At 58.3% G+C, this 14367-nt stretch overlaps 1 protein-coding gene across 2 annotated transcripts; it reads right to left on the minus strand.

The window, feature by feature from the left end:
• Positions 1 to 828: 828 nt before the first annotated feature.
• Positions 829 to 3113, minus strand: C1qa (complement C1q A chain). 2 transcript variants are annotated; one of them, XM_046468661.2, is made up of 3 exons: positions 2957 to 3113; positions 2303 to 2470; positions 829 to 1499 (listed from the first exon to the last, which is right to left on the minus strand). In XM_046468661.2, exons 2-3 carry the CDS (start codon positions 2463 to 2465, stop codon positions 925 to 927), a joined length of 738 nt encoding a protein of 245 aa, XP_046324617.1. In that variant the 5' UTR covers positions 2466 to 2470; positions 2957 to 3113; the 3' UTR covers positions 829 to 924. The 2 variants fall into 2 exon arrangements, with proteins under 2 accessions (XP_046324617.1, XP_046324616.1); XM_046468660.2 differs by having other exon boundaries at positions 2842 to 2975.
• Between the last annotated feature and the right edge of the window lie 11254 nt (positions 3114 to 14367).

Raw genomic sequence — 14367 nt, forward strand, 5'->3', positions numbered from 1 at the left:
GCCCAGAAACCCAGGCTGCTCACCCGCTGGGAGGGAACCTGGGGCCAGACCCAGGAGTCCTAGCCTGGGGGAGTGCTGGGCGTCCCGGGACTGGCTGTCTCCCTTCTCTGATTCCTGCCCCAGCCAGGGGTGGGAAAGCACTGTGTGAGTGTGCAGCCCAGCTGTAGGGTCAGGAGGCTGTAGGGTCGGGAGGCTGTAGGGTCTGGGAGACTGTAGGGTCTAGGAGGCTGTAGGTCTGGGGAGGCTGTAGCGTCTGGGAGGCTGTAGGTCTGGGAGGCTGTAGGGTCTGGGAGGAGGCTGCAGGGTCTGGGAGGCTGTAGGGTCTGGGGAGGGTGCCCTTGGGCTTGGGTGGCAGTGGGACTCGGCTCGATTCCAGCCCCTCCCTTAGATCCCGCCCTGGGGCTCCAAGGCCTTGCCAGGGCCCATTTCATCGCCTGTAAAGTGGGTCGTGACTCGCACCTGGAGCCTGACCCACAAGATGACACAACAGACGATAGCTCGCAGCTCTGCAGCCCTGCAGCCCTGACGGGAATGTTTATTGAGAGACCAGACGAGGTGACTCACCCGGGCGCTGGCTGCAGGCCTGACAGCAGGTCACTTACTCTCCCAGCCTTTGAGGTAGGTGCCATCATCAGCCCCACCTTACAGACAGGACACTGAGGTGCAGAAGTCACCCGGCCTGCGGACGACCCGGCAGGGGTGAGCGTTGGCACCGAGATTGGAGCCCGGCTGGGGCGGCTCCTGGGACCCGCTAAACACAGCGGGAAACGCTGGACAGGCGGCCACCTCCCCAGTGCCCGGAGCGGCGACTGGACCTCAAGCCCCGCAGACAGACTCAGATCTTTATTCCAGGAAGGGGCAGAGAAGCGGCCCAGGGGGGGACGGTGGCCAAGAGCAGGACACAGGGAGGGCCCGGAGGGCGGCTCAGGGGGACGGGAAGATGAGGAAGCCGCTGAAGATGCTGTCGGCCTCGGGGCCCTGGTAGATGCGGCCCTTGGCGGGGTCCTTCTCGATCCAGACCTGGTCGCCGTGGTTCAGGTGCAGCACCGTGCCCCCCGACACCACCTGGAACAGCCCCTTCCCGTTGGTGTCGCAGAAGCCCAGGGTGCGCCGCACCTGGCCCCGGGAGGAGGACACGATGGTCAGGCAGATGTCCCACTTGGAGACCACCTGGAAGGTGAAGTAGTAGTAGCCGGGCACGGCGCACAGGAACTGGCCCGAGTGGCTCTGGTAGGGGCTCTCCTGGTTGGTGATGACCGTGTCGAAGATGACCACGTTGCCGCCCACCGGCGGGTTCCGCCTGATGGCCGAGAAGGCCGGCCGCGGCTGGTCCTTGATGTTTCCTGGGTTGCCCTTGATGCCCTTCTGTCCTGGCAGGCCACGGTCCCCAGGGAGGCCGTTGGGCCCTGGGTAGCCCATCATGCCCGGCTTTCCAGGGAGCCCAGGCTCCCCGGGGTCTCCTTTAAGGCCCCGGATGCCTGTCCTGATGCCAGGGGCTCCTACGGGGAAGAGGAGCCCAGGGTCAGCGTCCAGGGCCTGCCCCAGGGGAGGGCTGGAGCCTTGGGGACCTTCAAGGCAATCCCCGAGGGCTGTGTGACCTTGGGCTGGTGTCTCGATCCCCCTGAGCCTCGGCTGCTTCTGTGAAATGGAGAGAAGCCTGAACTGGCCTTGGGACAGCGTGGGCTCTGGGACCGAGGACACTCTGGCTGCTCCTGTTCCCACCCACATCTGTGCACCCCACATCCCTCCAGGCCTCTGACCCCTTCTTCCTCAGGTTTGGGGACCTTGTGTAGATTCCTGAGTCTCTGCCGAGCCTTCTGCTCCACTGGGGACGGACACAGCAGCAGGACGCGATGAGACTCTCCTCCCCCCTCCCGTTTCCATCCTCCCCGTTCGCTGATCCCTCTCAATGTGCCAGGCAGGATTATGTCTCCATTTTACAGATGAGGAAACTGAGGCTCAGAGAGGGTCGGTGAGTTGCTTGAGGTCACACAGCAAGGCAGCGGCTCCTGAGCCTGAAATCCGGGGCCTGTTCACTCTGGTATCTGAACAGTGACTGAGGTCGTGCACTGCTTCAGAACTTTCACTTTCATGGCTCGAAGCAGCTCATTATCCAGAGGAGGAAGGTCTTGGCAGGTCTGGGATCTGGCCCATACGGAAGGCTAGGCACCTGGCCCTTGGGGCAAAGTGCAAACCAGAGGGCTTCCTGGGGGGGCCCAAGTGGACCTCTGCTTCTCGGGGCCACCCGAGCCCGCACCTGGAGGCCTGGCCACTGGCTGAGGGTCCAGAAGAAGCTGCTTACCCGGTTCCCCTCGCTCGCCCTTGAGGCCCGGCCGCCCGGGTCGGCCAGGTTTCCCCGCAGCCCCGTCCTTCCCATTGGGTGCTCGGCACACATTCTCGGTCACTGTCCAGGGCAGGGACACGGCCAGCACACAGACCACCAGCCACCGCCAAGGGGCCTCCATGGCGCCTGTGGAGACACGGCGGAGCCGGGCGGGCTGGGCACCATGTGCTCACACCCCGAGGCCCACACCACCCGTGTGCCCTCCCCCAGGGCACACCCCCAGGCCTCTGATGGCCACTGGCCGTCCAGCTCCAGGGACCCTGCAGACGCACAGGCAGCGAGCAGCCCAGGCCCCCGCCCCCCGCCCCACGCTCGATCGATCCCATTGAACAAATATGTATCCACCTCCTGCTCCTTGTTCAGCCGACACTCTCGCCCAGATGGGAGCTGCGCCCGGGCAGCCGCGGACACATCTGCTCCCTGCTCCTCTGAGCGTCCACCGGGAGGGGCTGCGCCACCCGCTGCTCCGGCCCGGGGCCTCGGGGCTCGGCACTCACCCATTCTGGGTCCTGGACATGTCCCCTCCCGGAACCAGGGCAGCATCCCTGCCTCCCTCCTCAGGTGCCCGGTCCCCGAACCTCCTGTCCTCTCCCTCTGCACGTCCAGCCTCACCTGCCTCCGGCTGTCCACGCCAACTGGACACTCCTGCCCTTGCCCAGGGACCCCGGGGACCAGAGGGGTGTTGCCCTCTGGGCGAGTTTCACATCCCTCCCCACTTCCCCTTCCCCTCAGCCTCAGACAGGGAGACTTTGAGCCGACCTCAGCAGGACTGGGACGTGGGACAGCTGAGCCCAGCCACTGTCACATGGGACAGCTGTGGAGGGGGCGGGAGAGCTGGCGGTGCCCAGGAGGAGGGGTGGAGGGGACCGGGGGGCTGTGGGACCCGGAGGGAGAGACCATCAGGGCGGAGCAGGCTGTCTTCCCGTCAGGCACCTGCTGGCCTCGTCCTGCCCAGAGCCAGGGACATGCAGAGAAGAAAGAACAGGGCTGGGGGGGACAGGGGGACGGGGGGGACCAGGGTCCGGACTTCCCCTTCCTGGCTGCGTGTCCTCGGGAAGTTACTCAACCTCTGGGTCCTCAGTTTCCTCATCTGTAAATTGGGAACAACAGATTCTGCCTCGTTGGATTACAGTGACACACACGTGCAGAATAACTGGCGCATGGGGACCGTGGAACCGTCAGCTTCTACCAACACGAAAACACAAAAACAGCAATGGAGGGGCAGGCAGGGGGCGGCTCAGTGACAGAGCACTTGTGGGGCACACACGAGGTCCTGGCTTGGATCCCCACACCGCCCCCAAAACCAAACAACCAAACAACAGCAACAACAAAACCGCACAGCAACAGAACCCGACAATCCTGCTGGGCAGAGGCGTTTGAATGCTCCACTGACGGGGCACTCACTACCTGCCCAGACCCTGACAGCACTCCTATTGTTGACACTGATCCACACCCTCTCTCTAAGGCTCGAGATCAATGCCATCGGGCCTGGGCTGACCACACCTTTCTGCCTCCGTCCTCGAGCATGTCATGGTCTTTCAGAGAATCTGCCAGAGGAGAAGGCCAGGAGGCAGCCGGGAGGGAGAAGGGAAGGTCAGGGTCGGCAGGCTTCAGGGTTCCTCTTTCACCTGCAATCTCCCGTGGCCCTGCCATCTACCAAACAGAGACAGAGGACTGCTGTGATTGAAGGTGGGGCCACGAGGCCTGCCTGCCACCCCCCTCACCTCCAGGATGCCGGAAGTTAGAATCTCCCTGCTCAACTGTGTGGCCCTGGGCAAGCTGCACCCTCCCCTGGAACCCTATATGAATTTATGAGGAAGTCTCTACTACCGTTACTGTGAACAATGCTGTGTGATCTTGGGCAAGTTACCTAACCTCTCGGAGCCACACTCTCCTTCTACCAGGAGGCAGGCAGGTGGCCCCAGATGGTCTCTAACACCCTTTCCAGAGCCCATCTTCTTTGACAGCCTCAGGCCAGCCTTGCTTTCCAGAAAGAGGGGTCAGAAACATGAAATGTCAGAACCCAGAGGCTCACCTGACTCCCCATTTTGCTAATGAAGAAATGAAAGGTCAGAGACAGAAAGACTTACCCAGCGTCACACAGGGAAGGACCGAGCTGGTCTGAGGGAGGGTCAGAGACTGTGAAAAACTTGCCAATGTTTAAAAATCATGAAATACACAATTGTCATGTAAATGTCTATAGAGGAGGAGCACAGCAAAATTCTGGCAGCTTATTAATAAAGGGACGAGCAGGATGGCAAAGAGAGTTCAATGAAGAACATTTTTTTAAAAATCACACAGACCTACACGTGGAGAAAGAAAGGAGAGATTCCGTAGAACAGTAATGGAGATTTCTGGAATATTCATAAAGTTGTTGAATTAAATATGAAATGGCTGATGTTCCAGGGGTGACAGAATCACGGAGTTGGAGGTGCCTTCTCTATGGGAAAGAGATCATTTCCGTTGCTTCTAGACAAAAAGAGTCTGCAACTTATGTTCTGCACCACGAGCAGCTGTCTCTACAGAGTGTGGGCCTGATCAACAGGAGAGAAGAAGTCAAGCAAAGTGACATTCCCCTGGAGGGTCAGGTCTTGTGCGGGCTCCTTGGAGGTGGCTGGAACCTGACTTTGAAGGACGCGGGTCATCCATGTGCCTTACCTCCAGGTGCTGGGCCATCTCGATTCTCAGGCTGTTGCAAGAGCAGAAACCTTCCCAAGCCGCAGCACGACAGGAAGGCACCGGTCACCAGTGGCCCTGTGAATGTCACAATGGGGACACCTCCAGGCCCACAGAGTCGAGTGGGCACCTTCTTCTTCCGTTTCTCCTGAGCTCCGACTCCTGGTGGGGAGGCAGAAGATGTGGGGGTGAGAGGAGACCCCAAAAGGAGTGTCTACCAAGTCTGGACTCACCAGCTCTCTCAGAGTCGGGGTCTTTAAGGAAGGACCAAAAAGAACAAGGAAATTATTCAGAGTCTTTATGGTGGAGCTGCGTCTCTGTCAAGGGTTGGGTTCCCAAATTAGGATATTAGGCAACACTGTATAAGGTCGGTACTGCTGCCCAGGGACCGCTCAGCGCCTGCCTAGCACCGGCTGGACCTGGGTTCCACCCAGGGACTGCAAAACAATAAACAATAAAAATTTTAAAAAATTGGAAAAACGTGGGGAAAGTGCTGTGTTGGAGGCCACAGTACCATTTTGCAATAGTCACTCTGCGCTTTGACACTGAACAGATTTCTTTGATTGAGAACCACCTGGCTAATGTTAACCAGCCCCCCCAACACACACACACACAGACACAGACACACACACACACAGAGACACACACACAGACACACACAACACACAGACACACACACACAGAGACACACACAACACACACACAGAGACACACACACAGACACACACACACAGACACACACAACACACAGACACACACACAGACACACACACAGACACACAGACACACACACACAGACACACACAACACACAGACACACACACACACAGACACACACGGACACACACAACACAGACACACACACAGACACAGACACACACACAGACACACACACAGACACACACACACAGGCACACACAGAGACACACAACACACAGACACACACACACACGAAGACACACACAGGCACACACACACACACACACAGACACACACACAGACACACACACAGGCACACACAGAGACACACAACACACAGACACACACACACGAAGACACACACACAGACACACAGACACACACACACACACACACAGACACACAACACACAGACACACACACAGACACACACACACAGACACAGACACACACACAGACACACACACACAGACACACACACACACACAGAGACACACAACACACAGACACACACACACGAAGACACACACAGACACACACACAGACACACACACAGACACACACACAGGCACACACAGAGACACACAACACAGACACACACACAGACACACACACAGACACACACACAGACACACACACAGGCACACACAGAGACACACAACACACAGACACACACACACGAAGACACACACACACAGACACACACACAGACACACACACAGACACACACAGAGACACACAACACACAGACACACACACACACGAAGACACACACACACACGAAGACACACACACACAGACACACACACAGGGACTGAACTTCAAGGCCTGGAGCCCCGCTCAGCGGGCGGTTGGGCCCAACACCCGCTCTATGTAAACCGCTGCTTCTGGGTCTGAGTCCTTTCAGGCCCAGCGCGGGTGCAGGTGACTGTATTAGTGACTCTGAGGTTTTTCTATTCTTTCTCCCCAAATCGAGGTAAACGTGCAGATCCTCGGTGCCTGGCCCTGGACTCCGCGTGTGCTGGCCCCGGCCCAGCCTGGGGCGCATGCGCCGTGTTCCCACCAGGCCGGCCAGGGGCAGGGGGCCGCTGCAGCCCGGGGCTCCGCTCGCTGGCCCCGCTCCTGGGCTAAGGGAAGGGCGTCGCCCGGGTGTCAGCTTCCTGCAGGCGGCGCCCACCTGCCCTCACTGCTGGGCCCTTGCATCCACGGGTGTGTCCAGGGTCCCTCGGTGGCCGGTGGGTCCGACGAATAGAGCCAAGAACCTTCCGGCACAGCTCCACTGCCCGCCCACCCTGGGGACAGAGGCGCTGGGCAACTGCTTCAGCACCTTGAAGGGGCGGAGAGCTCCCGCCCTCCACCTCTGCTGTCCCCTCCAGGACCCCTCGCCAGCGCCCCTCCCCCAGACCCCTGGGCCCCTCCCTCCCTGCCCGCCGCCCTCAGGTGGAGGTGGTCTCCGCCTCGTGTGCTGGGTCGTCGCCTCCTGGGCCCCTGCAGCCTGTCCCTTCTTCCCCGCCCCGTGAAGTCCGGGCTTTGTTGGCACGTGGGGGCTCGGGATGGGGAGGGGCTGTCCCCACTGCCACTTGTCTCCCGCCTACACTCTCTGCCTCCCTGGGCAGCGCAGAGGGCATCTTGGGGTGGTGTCTGTGGAACACCAAGGGCCCTGTAAGCCGCCACCCATCCGCTGTGGAGAGGAGGCAGCCCGGGTCCAGGTCCAGCACCTGCGGCCCTCCTGCTGGGCTGCCTCCTCCTCTGGGGCTGGTCTCCCCTATGAACCCGGGTCAGCGGTCCACCTCGGCCAGCAGGTGCTGTGACCATGGCTTGTCGCAGCACCCGCCAGGCAAGTAGCAAGATGGCCCTCAGAGAGCCAGTCTAGGGCGACCTGTGGATAAGTTTGGGAAAGAAGATGCAAAAAGAAAGCAAAACAAGACAAAAGCAATTTCCTCCTGGAGGTGAAGAAAAGCAGGAAGAGGCAAAGCCCTCTACCCCCTCCTCTTGGCCCAGCTGAGGGCTCCCAGGAGGGAGCCGTTGGGGCCAGGTGAGCAGCTGGGAGACGCCCACCACATGAGGATGGAGCTGGAAGCTGGTGCAGGCAGGTGAGATGTAAAGGATTAAGAGATCAGGGGAGTTTGGAGAACAAACAGCCGGCGGGGAGGATTTCCTGAGCCAGCTGGGCTCCGGCCTGAGGGACTCACACAGGCATCCTGAGGCTGGGATAAGGCCGGCTCTTCCGGAGCTCACCTGGGCACAAGGGTTCCAGTAGAGTGGCCTGGGGACTCCACATGGGAGGCAACCCCCTCGTCTGCCCATCAAGCCCTGGCATGTGCCACTGCGTTTCTTTCAGTGGGTGATCAGCGCCCACTCTAGAGAGTTCTGAACCTGCATCAAGTGTGCATCTGTAGGACATTAGCAAGCTGTCCCTGGTGAGCCGTCTGCGTGCCCAAGACACTGTCTCACCTCATCATCCAACCCCAGGGAGCTGGCCCTCTGATGGAGCCCCCTTTACAGCTGAGGTAACAGAGACTCAGAGAGGGTAAGTGACTTGCACAAGGCCACACAGCTAGCAGTGGTCGAGTTCTTTCTGTAGATGTTCCACGGGCGTCCTACAGATGGCGATGTAGAACAGCAACTGGGAAAGCAGGCCATCAAGGGGGGGAGTGTCAGACTCTAAAGGAAGGACTTGCTGCTCCACAAATCTCTCCTCCCCATATCAGGCATTTTACATACGTCTTCTCGTTTAATTTACTCAGTAAATTAAGGGCAGCATTCTGGTTCAAAGATGAAGAATCTGAGGCTCAGAGAGGGGACATGATTTATTCATGGGACTGGGGTTGGATTACCAGATTGAACAAATAAGAATGCAGAATGCAAAAATAATAATGATAATAATAATAATAAGCCAGGTGTGCTGGTGCATGCCTCAGACAGGAGGATCACAAGTTCAAAGCCGGCCTCAGCAATGTCAAGGCGCTAAGCAATTCAGTGAGACCCTGTCTCTAAATAAAACACAAAACAGGGCTGGGGATGTGGCTCAGTGGTCAAGTGCCCCTGAGTTCAATCCCTGTTATAATAATAATAATAATAATAATAATAATAATAATAATAATAATAATAATAATAATTTCCTAGTTCAATTTGAATTACAGAAAAATAACAGTATTCATGAGATAGACTAAAAGGTTATTTATCCTGTATTTTATCTGACAACCTTCACAGGTCATAAAGCTGGTAAGTGGCTATTTACCTCTTCCCTGTGGCCTTCTAGAAAGAACCATAGGGATATGGCAGGGTGGAGGCTGGCGCGCCTCCCTGCCTCCCAGTGGAGTCCCTCCACTCACGGACCCAGGTCACCACTGCTGTGGGCTGGCCAGGAACCCAACCCCACCCTCCACATGCCCCCATCACCATGCTGCCTGCCCTCTGGGGCCCCTCCCTGCCCTACACCTTTTATCAGGAGAGCCACTGGAGGCAGGCCTTAGGCTCGAGTCCCCACTATGCTGGGTGTCCCTGGACCAATCACCTCCTGAGCCTCAGTCTCCCCATCTGTGAGGGGATGGGGACCAAAGCAGAAGTAGTGGTTCCCTGGAGCAGTCCCCTGGGAGAGCTGGTTAGGGGGCTCTGCTGAGGTGCACCCTCACCTCCGCTGCATCTGGATCTCTGCAGGATGGGGTGGGGGACAGGGGGCTTCTGCATCCGTAACCGGTGCCCAGGAGATCTGAGCAGGAGCTCAGCTCATTCTGGGGCCAACAGCCACTAAGGGTCTTTCCGACCTTGGCATGTTGGCTGGGCCCCTCTGGATCTGTGAACTTGAACTTTCGCCTTCCCACAAGCAGGGAGAAGGCCCTGGGGGGGTCAGAAAGGCCTTGATGGAGGGCACAAGGCCAGGTTTGTTGGGTGAGGGTCGAAGGGAGGGAAAGTCCCTTATTCTCCCCAATAGCTGAGGTCACTTCCAACCTCAGAATTCAGACATATTTCTGAAAACAAAATAGAGGTCTATAGTTTCATGGTCCCTGGTTGCCTCATGATTACTTCCCCGTGGGGCTCCTGTTGTCACCCCTGATTAACTGGTGGGGAGGCTGAGGCTCAGAGAGGTTAGTAAATTACCTGTGTTAAACAGCACAGCTGATCCAGTCCCAGTCTCTGGAGCCAGGCCTTGGCGTCCCCCCCCTCACACACACACATGGTCGTGAAAGGTGCCAGTCCCAGCCCGGTCTCCTGGCCTGGGGCCTGGGGCCTGGGTCCTGGGTCCTGGGTCCTGGGTCCTGGGTCGTGGCCACTGCAGTTTCTGTCATGATGCTCTGAGCCCCATCTCTGTCCTGCAGCAGCCCACTGAGGGTCTTTGTCCAACACGCTCCTGACCCCAGGTCTGATCCTGTCTTCTTTCCCCCAGCCCAGGGCATGTCCAGGTCACCGGGCACGCGGCAGAGCGGGGATCTGAGGCAGGTCCCGCCCTGCGCGAGCAGCTCTCCCCTTTCCACCCGCGAGCCGCTCTGGAATTTGGCCTCCTGCTCGCGCCCCCCTCTCCCCAGCCCTTTGCTGATTACAAATAAACACCGGGTCTACGCGGGAGAGTAATTAACTCTCCGATGTGGGGAGAAGTAATCAGCCTGGAGTTTGCTGCAGGTGGAAGAGCAAGGCTTTTCCTAAGTAGTATGCAAATGAGCCCGTAGTATGCAAACGAGCCCCCGCCCCGGGGAGGGTGCAGCCGGGAGCGCGGTGCTGCAGGGACCGGTTCTGGGAACCCGGAGGGCGGCTGCGGGGGGTGGGGGGGGGCCCTCAGGTTCGGGGTCAGGGGGGCCAGCGTAGGGGTGGGGCTCACTGCTCCGCAGACCCGCCGTGCTCGTGTGGAGGACAGAGGGAGAAACAGGCGCTGAATCCCCTGGTGACCGTGGGCGAATCGCTGCGCCCTGCTGAGCCGCAGTCTCCGCGCTGGAACTCGGGGGTGACAATGTGCGTGGGCCGGGCTTGACTGAGGCCCGGCAGGAACACCCTGCGGAGCTCAGCTGGGGCTGGGTAAGTGGGCACTCACGGGAAAGCACCCAGAAGTGCCCCTGGCGTCCCTCGTGGGCTGCAGGTCAAGGCCGAGCCCCGCCCCTGCGCCTGCCTTCGGGGTGTGGTCGTCCCGAGACTGGTGACTTGGGAGGCTGCAGGAATGACCCTCGGCCCCCCAGCGCCACTGTTTCGCTTACCTGGCCTGAAATTCTGGATTAGGACTCGGGTAGGGAGAGTGACCCTCCGCAGCCCCCGAGCCGCCCGGTCCACACACACATTTTAAGGGGGCGTTGACGCTCAGGTTGGTGCCGGCGCAGAGTCACCCCGAGAGCCAGCGCAGGCTTCCTTAGCATTGGGCGCCCTTGGTGGGCACCACAAACGAGCCGTGAGGCTTCTTCACCCCCTCCTTGCCGTGCCCTGCTGGATTCCACCCTGTGGGGTCATCTTTCTGGTGTTAGGCACTGTCCTCCTAGGTCGCCTTTAAAGGACGGGGGTGGGGGCAGGGAAAGGGGCAAGAGGCAATTTCTGGGTAATGGAAAGGTTTTCTATCTTGACCTGGGGTGTCAGTTACCAGAGTGTCCTCACCACTTGTAAGTTTTACCTCCATCAAACATAATTAAAAATAAAATAAAATGTAGGTATCTTTTGGGCCGGGCCCGTTGGCACACACCTGTAATCCCAGTGGCTCAGGAGGCTGAAGCACAAGGGTCACAAGTTCAAAGCCAGCCTTAGCAAAAGTAAGGCTCTAAGCAACTCAGTGAGGCCCTGTCTCTAAATAAATTGCAACATAGGGCTGGGGCTGGGGCTCAGTGGTTGAGTGCCCCTGGGTTGTAGATATCTTTGGGGAGAGATCACACACTAGTATGCTAATGATGTCCAAGTGGTCAGCCAGCATCTGCTTGCGGTCTCTGGTGAAGGGGAGCTCCCCACCCACCACGCCAGGCCGTCTGTTTAGCAGTGTACCTGGGCTCCGAACACAATTGGACTCCAGAGTCCAAGCCCAGAGTCTACCGACTCCCCCAGGACTGTGCGTACTTAGGGACTGTCATCAGAGTGAAATGAGGTGTGACATGTGAGACATTTGTCGCCTGCGGTCTAGAGGCATTGAAAGACCCCGCACATCCAGAGACACGGGAGATTTACACACCCCACCCCGTTGAAACCGGAGTTTGAGATGAGACCAGAATCTCTGCCTCACCAATTTCTTTCTGGGTTCTTGTCTCACAAATTTGAAGAATGAAATCTGCGGACAATAACTGAAGGCAGGACTGGATGGCGTGGGGTTTATTTAAGTGAGAAAGAATGAGAGCTCTTGCCAGGTGAGGGGGGGCCGATAGTGAGCTTTCCGCCTAAATGTACTAGTCCAGGGGCTTCTGTAGCTCGTCTGCAGAGCACTGACCCAAATCCATGCCAGACGGGTTTTGGAAAAGGGTTAAGGCTGTTGGCTTGGTCTGTGACCCTCCAAACGGGTGTGTCCTTTAAGACCCTGACTTTGAACTTTCCGGGCACTTCTGTTGGGTCCATCTCCACTTCCGTTTTCCTGCTCCAGGACTAAGGACTTGTCTGGAGTGTGAGGTCATTTTCTTGGAGTGGTCTTTACGTTTGAAGTGGGGGTGAAAGTTAATAGAAGCCCATGACCCTGATGACCAGCCAGGGTGGCACAGAAATGAGGAAGGCCTGGGCAGTGGTGGACACACAGGCCGCAGCCACACCTGGACAGCTTAGCTGGCCCAGCCAGGGATGGTACCCTGAGGGGTTCTCTACAAGGATGTTCTCAATGACAATGACAGCCCTGAAATTGAAGAGGAGGAGGAGGAGGAGGAGGATTTAGACCATGAGGACGACAATGTGATGACCATTCTGTATTGGGCCCACCCTATGCCCTATCAGTCAGGATGAGCTAAGTCACACTGCAGTAACAACCACACCTCAGTGGATTAATGCTACAAAGGTTTGCTCTTCGCTCCTTCAAAGCCTGTCCTGGGTCCAGATGACTCTCCCTGCAGTCGGCCAGCCAGGCCGCTCACAGGCTGTGTCCCCACCTTTGGCCACTCCACCCAGCAGCAGAGCAAGAACACACTGGCGAGTCGGCACTAGCCACGTCACTTCCCCCGTGTGTCGTTGCCCAGTGCTGGTCTTGGACCCACGTAGTTGGGGGATGGAGAATAACAACAGGGATGATGTCCCCACCCCCTCCTAGCTTTTGAGGTCCACTGTCACTCTTCACTGTGGTAAAATACGTGGAGCATGAACTTTGCACTTTGAGGCGGGCAGTCCAAAGGCACTAAGGAGATTCCCATCACCATGGGACATGCGCACCATCCACCTCCAGAACTTCATCATTTCATCCTGGACCCACTACACCCGAGCCCCCAGCCCCAGCCCCCAGTGAGCCTACCCCACTGTCTGAATCTGACCACTGTAGGGACCTCTCACAGATCCAACCAGATATCATCCGTCCCTCTGTGCTTGGCTGATGATAATTAACATATTCTCAAGATTCCTTTCTTTCTGAAGCAGAATAAAGTCCGTGGCAGGGGCTGGGGCTGGGGCTCAGCGGCAGAGCGCTCGCCTGGCCCGTGTGAGGCCCTGGGCTCCATCCTCAGCACCACAGGAAAATAAACAAATAAAATAAAGGCGTTCTGTCCATCTGCAACTACAAAAACAAAATGTCTTTTAAAAAAATTCCCTGGCAGGTGTGTACCCGATGTACCCGTCCGTCCGTCTGTCTGTCCCCTGAGGGACCCGTGGGCCCTCTCCACCCTTTGGCTAATGCTGCTGTCATGAGCACAGGTACCCAGCTCCTTGCTTTCCTGAGCCCCACGACTGCTCCACCTTGGGGGTCACTCCCAGAGCTTTGCTGCCGTCCACAGGGAACCACACCCTGCCCCGCCCACACCCCGCTGACCACGTCGCCGCCCTCCAGCTGCGTACCTTCGCTTCCGTGTTCCCCGACTCCCCACGGGCCAGGTCCGACTTCACCTGCTCCTGGAGGCTCATCTGGAACATTCCACTTGGTCCAGGAAGCCTCTGTACCCCTGAGGCCCCTTCTTCCCCCGAGAGCCCCTGACCCCCTCTCTTGAGATCGGTGACTGCTTGAGACCTTCGATGACGCCACCTGGCCTGGCCTCTCCCACCGGCTCTTCCAGAGGGTGTTTTCCTGCAGCTCGGAGTCGAGACGGACTCCTCTTCAAGACGGGCAAAAACGAGGGTCTTCCCTCCAGGTATGAGCAGCCTAAGTGACCAAGGCTGTCACTTACACTAGTGCAGTGACTTTGGGTTCAAAGTAAGCAGGTGCCAGGGGTCACCTCTGCACCACCAGGTGCGCTGAGTGACATGGCTGTCTGCACTGCACAGCTGCTATTGGCACAGTGGGCGCTGGGCAAAAGCCCTTGGCTCCACTGTCTTTTACCCCCACTGAGACAGAGTCGCCCGAGCAGCCTCCTCTCTGGGGTCCTCCTACCGCTCCCCCGCTTTCTCCAGCTTCCTGGCTCCGCAGACAGGAAGTCCCTGGGTGGCCAGTGGAAGTTGGCAGACACTGGGGAGGGGCCGTGGGATGAGCCTTCCCCCACTCCTGTGGGAGCCAGGCTGCGCGGGGCTTTCTGGAAGGTGGGTGGATGCTGGAGATAGGGAGAGGGAGCACAGGCTCGTGTGCTGGC

This window comes from Marmota monax, unplaced genomic scaffold, assembly GCF_021218885.2.
Source record: "Marmota monax isolate L192 unplaced genomic scaffold, Marmota_monax_Labrador192_F-V1.1 WCK01_AAM20220418_F8-fsc00008, whole genome shotgun sequence".
Classification (NCBI taxonomy): Eukaryota; Metazoa; Chordata; class Mammalia; order Rodentia; family Sciuridae; genus Marmota; species Marmota monax.